General features: G+C 53.1%; 2 protein-coding genes across 6 annotated transcripts in view; both read left to right on the top strand.

Moving 5' to 3' along the window:
- Positions 1-775: 775 nt before the first annotated feature.
- On the top strand, positions 776-1505 carry LOC105983135. The gene has a single exon (XM_013012933.1). The coding sequence runs from the start codon at positions 791-793 to the stop codon at positions 1157-1159; it is 369 nt and encodes a 122-aa protein (XP_012868387.1). The 5' UTR covers positions 776-790; the 3' UTR covers positions 1160-1505.
- Positions 1506-2738: 1233 nt separating this feature from the next.
- Positions 2739-4715, top strand: part of Dpep2 (dipeptidase 2) — a 15649-nt gene continuing 13672 nt past the window's right edge. The window contains exons 1-4 of one of the 5 annotated variants that reach the window (XM_013012932.1): positions 2739-2831; positions 3079-3160; positions 3694-4001; positions 4293-4419. In XM_013012932.1, coding sequence (XP_012868386.1) covers positions 3733-4001; positions 4293-4419 — 396 coding nt within the window. In that variant the 5' untranslated portion in view covers positions 2739-2831; positions 3079-3160; positions 3694-3732. Of the gene's footprint in view, positions 2881-3033; positions 3161-3693; positions 4002-4292; positions 4420-4715 lie in introns of those variants that run through there. The other 4 variants (XM_013012931.1, XM_013012930.1, XM_013012929.1 and 1 more) reach the window with 4 other exon arrangements.

The raw sequence follows: 4715 nt of genomic DNA, 5'->3' as shown, positions 1-4715 counted from the left end.
TGTGGTGCTGAGGAATCAAACCCAGGGCCTCAGGCATGCAAGGCAAGCACTCTACCACTGAGCCACCTTCCCAGCCCTCTAACTTTTTCTATTTATGTGGTACTGAGGAATCAAACCCAGGGCTCCATGCATGCTAAGCAAGCAGTTTTATCATTAAGCTACATTCCCAGCCCTAGATCACATTTTTCTAAAACTTGGAAACCATTATTATTATAGCTCTAAAATGTCAGGCCTTTAGAAAATTTTCTCATTTGTGTAAGAGAGAAACTAAGGGGTGCCATCTACAATTATTTTGAGGTTCATGGTTGTCCCTGGGAATAAGGAAACATATCCTGGTCTCCCATTGTTGTCATTGGCTCCACAGAAGCCAAGTGATTTTTTTTTGGGGGGGGGTCCGTTTGTGGGGATTGAACTCTGGGCTTGGGCGCTGTCCCTCAGCTCTTCAGCTCAAGGCTAGCGCTCTACCACTTGAGCCATAGCACCACTTCTGGCTTTTTTCTTTTTGCTTATGTGGTGCTGAGGAATTGAACCCAGGGCCTCACTGAGCCACCTTCCCAGCCCCAAGCCAAGTGATTTTATAGCAAGCATCCCTTTTTAGGGAACCCCAAGATTGGTTGGGATGATAAGCAGGTAAGAGGGCTTTAGCCAGAAACAGGAAGGGATGTGAAAGGAAGGTCCCAGAAGCACAAGTGACTGATCCATTCTGGTTTTCTTTCCAGCAGTGCCTCCCGTGCCGCCTCCTAAGCCTGTTTACTACCATGTCCTCTACCAGGGGTTCGGAGAAACCCAGATGAGCTGGCATGGGGAGACATACTGCCTGGTGGGTGGTTACCGGCTCTACGGGGATGCTCCCCTGGCCACCCCAGCAAAGACCAAAACAGAGAAGCCAGTACCCAGCCAGGCTCCCAAGAGACATCCAACTCCAGAGTTGGATGAAGATCTAAGTTGCCCTAGCCCCAAAATTTGTCCTTTGAACCATGGGGGCAGAAGGCTGACCCCACAGAAGCTTGCTAAACGAGCTAGTCTGTTGAAAGGACAAGCATTGAACAGTGACTGCCACTGCCTACCCCTAGAGATAGAACCTGAGCCATTCTGCCTGAGCCCTCCCCAGCCAGGAACCCCACTTCTATTCCAACTGGCTACAGGCAAGAAAGTTTGAGAGAAGAGGCTGCTTTGATTTCCCAGAGCTGAAGCTGGCCTGGACGAAGACTTTTCTTGGGTAGAAGAAAGAATAATCTTCCCTGTGCAAACCAAGAAGGAGCCAAGAAATGGTGCAGAGTGGCCTAGCAGGGCCCCAGTGTACCAGATGGATTCCTGCCCCTGAGTCGCTGCCAGTGACCACCAACACAAACCAGAAGGGGGCTGAAGTGGGACGAAACAAGAAGTGGTTGCCCCAGGAGCCCCTTGCCTGTATCCTCAAGAAGCAGAAGAGCTCCAGAGACACCAGCTGCCAGGAGAAAGTTCATCAAGACCCCACTTCCACCCCCTTTGGTTCATAGTTCTTTTTTTCCCAGTCCCTTATGGCCCTTATTGCTCAATAAAGTGATTTTCTATGTTTGACTTGAAATTTTGTTTGTCCAAGGCCAAGCTTCAATACCCACCTCCCACCCTGATGTACATTTCTACACAATGAAAGGTCTTCTGTCTTCAAAAGTGTTCATTGGGTGCAGCTTCTAATTATACAAGCCCTACAGTGATGCCTTGAACTGTGGCAGAACTCAGGCCAGTTTGTTATAATTAAAATGGAGAGCAGAGCTGGGTACTGGTGGCTCACATCTGTAATCTTAGCTACTCAGAAGGTTGAGATACGAGGGTTGCAGTTTAAAGCCAGCCTGGGCAAGAAGGTCCCTGAGACTCTTATCTCCAATTAACTACCAAAAAGCCAGAAGTAGAGCTGAGGCTCAAGTGATAGAACACCAGCCTTGAGCAAAAAAGCTAAGAGGTAACGCCCATGCTCTGAGTTCAATGAGTTCAAGCCCAGTATACTCTCTATTTCTCTCTCTCTTTCTCCCCCCCCCCCACACACACATAGCTTCTCTGGTGTGGCCTGATGTTCAGCCACATTTGAAGTTGGAGTTCACATGCTGGCCTTCACAGGGTAAGCGATCTTGTACAGGCCATTAAGCCTGGCCAAGGAGGAAGGCTTTCTACATAAAGCAAAAAGCTAGGGGCTAGGAATGTGGCTTAATAGTAGAGTGCTTGCCTAGCATGCAGAAGCCCTGTGTTTGACTCCTCAGTACTACATAAATAGAAAAAGCTGGAAGAAGCACTGTGGCTCAAGTGGCATAGTGCTAGCTTTAAGCAAAAGTAGCCCAGGGACTGTGCCCAAGCCCTGAGTTCAAGGCCCAGGACTGGCAAAAACAAAAACTTCCTCCTGGATAGCTCAGGATGTCCAGACACTGGAAGAGCTTGTTCATTTCCTTTTTTAGGAGGCCTTCTTGCATCTCAAGTCCTCATGCACTGATCAATCTGGCTACCGAAAGAAGGTTCCAAAACTAGAGGAGCTCCAACAAGTGCTAGAGTTCAAAAATTTAAGATGCTAAAGGACAGCAGCTGGAAATGGAGTCTGAGCACAGTTCACAAACCCTTTCAATGGGTGGCATTTCCAGGAGATGACATATAAGCCAAGTGGGTGTGAGCACGTGGTTCTGGGGGATCCCTGGAGGAAATAGCTAGGGTAAGGGTGGGGCCTGCCAAACAAGGAAGGGAACTAAGTTAAGCCCTGAAGGTTTCTCAAACAACAGTCTCGTGAGAAGTTGGATGTAGCCCCAGGACCCTGGTGTCAGGCCTTTCTTTAGGAGCTGAATTTCTGACTTGACTTGCACATTGAGGTAGGAGGGAACCTGGCCAAGCAGAACAGCCAGCAGCCCTGGAATGAAGGTGCTGGGGTGTGGGGCTCTATTACCGTGGAAATCAATCTCTCTCCCTCTCTCCTCTCTCTCCTCCTCCTTCTCCTCTCTCTCTCTTTCTCTCTCTCCTTCCATCCAAATAGTTGGGAATGACTGAGTTCCTGCTCTAGTAAGTCAGTCTTCCCTGATGCTGGTTCGGTTCTCCTGACAACCGACCCTCCAAGGGCAGATACAGCACACTCCCAAGGAGGGAGCAATTCCTGAGGCTGTTTGGGGGGTGCTCTTAACAGTCCCCAGTCCCCAAGGGAGAGGAGAGGTGAGACAGATACAGGAGTGAAGAGAGGTCCCTGGGGCAGAGCGCCCCTGAACTTATGGACTCCATAAGATTAACTCATTTCCAGAGCCCATCTCCTCCCCTACACCCACCCTACACGCCCAGAGCACCGTTGGTCACAGACACCTGCGGCCTTGGAAAGTGGCAGGAGGTTGGGGACCTGAGGCCGCCTGGCTGAGGCTACTACTCTCTGGGAGAAGCCCCCCAGGCCCCTTCTCTGGGCGAGGAAGAAACCGTAGAAGTAGCCGGGAGGCCCACCAGGGAGTGGCGGGGGCGGTGCTGAAAGAACAGGAGAGCCCGCCCGGTGCTCACGGCAGCGGCCCGCCCAGCCCCTGGGGGCGCCCTTTGGGATCCGGGGCACGGGAGGGCCGTGGCGCCCTCTGGCGGCGGTGCTGCGCGACGTTTGCGACACCCCGCGTGGCAGGCGTCGCAGGGTGGGGCGACTTCAACCCCTGGAGACTGGATCCCAGGGTGGAGACCCAATCGTCATCGTCGTCTTCTGTCCTCCTCAGGCTCTGCCACCTCCTTGGGCCCAGAGCCCGGAGCAAAATGCAGCCCAAGGGCCTCGAGGGTCCCCAGGCGGGGGTCCGGCGGCCTCTGCTGCCCGCTCTGTACCTGCTGACGGTCGTGTTCTTGCTGGGGCCTGCCCAGCCAGCCAACGCGGCCCAGACCACGCCCAGCAGCTCCAGCGCCCCGACTTTGCCCAGCACCCCCAGCACCCTGCTCACAACGGGCACCCCCAGTGCCCCAACTATGTCAGGCCTGGGTCTGCGAGAGCGTGCTCGGGCCCTGATGAGGGACTTCCCGCTTGTGGATGGGTGCGTAGGTGTGGGTGGGCTCTGAGGGCACCCCTGAGGAGGGGAAGGTTCTGAGCTTATGGGGACAGCAAAAAGCCCGCCCCCCCATACCATGTCTACATGGTCCACTCTCCCATCATCCACCCCTCAGTGCCCTTCCCCTTCCTGCGAAACCCCAGGCTTCAAGGAATCTCATTATAGTCTTGACAACAGTGTGCAGGGGGAGACCTCTGGAATATGCCCTCCCTGGCCTGGTATCTAAGGAACTCAAACTTTTATCCCTGTTCTGACCCTTCTGTAACTTCCTTTCAGCCACAACGACTTTCCCTTGGTCCTGAGGCAGCTTTACCAGAAAGGTCTACCGGATGTTAACCTGAGAAACTTCAGCCATGGCCAGACCAGCCTGGATCGCCTTAGAGATGGACTTGTGGGTGCCCAGGTACCACAGCAACCCCACAGGGTGCCACAGCATGGTTGCTGGGTGTTAGGAAGAGAGGGGCCTGAGGGGATTGTAATTTAGTCAAATGGGGACTTAACTGGGTAGCAGTGGCTCACACCTGTAATCCTAGCTACTCAGGATGCTGAGATCTTTTTTTTTTTTTTTGGGTCCGGTCGTGGGGCCTGAAGTCTGGGCCTGGGCGCTGTCCCTTAGCTCTTCAGCTCAAGGCTAGCACTCTACCACTTGAGCCACAGCGCCACTTCCGGCTTTTTTCTGTTTGCTTATGTGGTGCTGAG

The sequence above is a fragment of the Dipodomys ordii genome, unplaced genomic scaffold (genome assembly GCF_000151885.1).
Source record: "Dipodomys ordii isolate 6190 unplaced genomic scaffold, Dord_2.0 Scaffold18, whole genome shotgun sequence".
Taxonomy (NCBI): Eukaryota; Metazoa; Chordata; class Mammalia; order Rodentia; family Heteromyidae; genus Dipodomys; species Dipodomys ordii.
The sequence above is the reverse complement of the archived record's forward strand: the minus strand, read 5'-3'. Positions and strand labels throughout refer to the sequence as shown.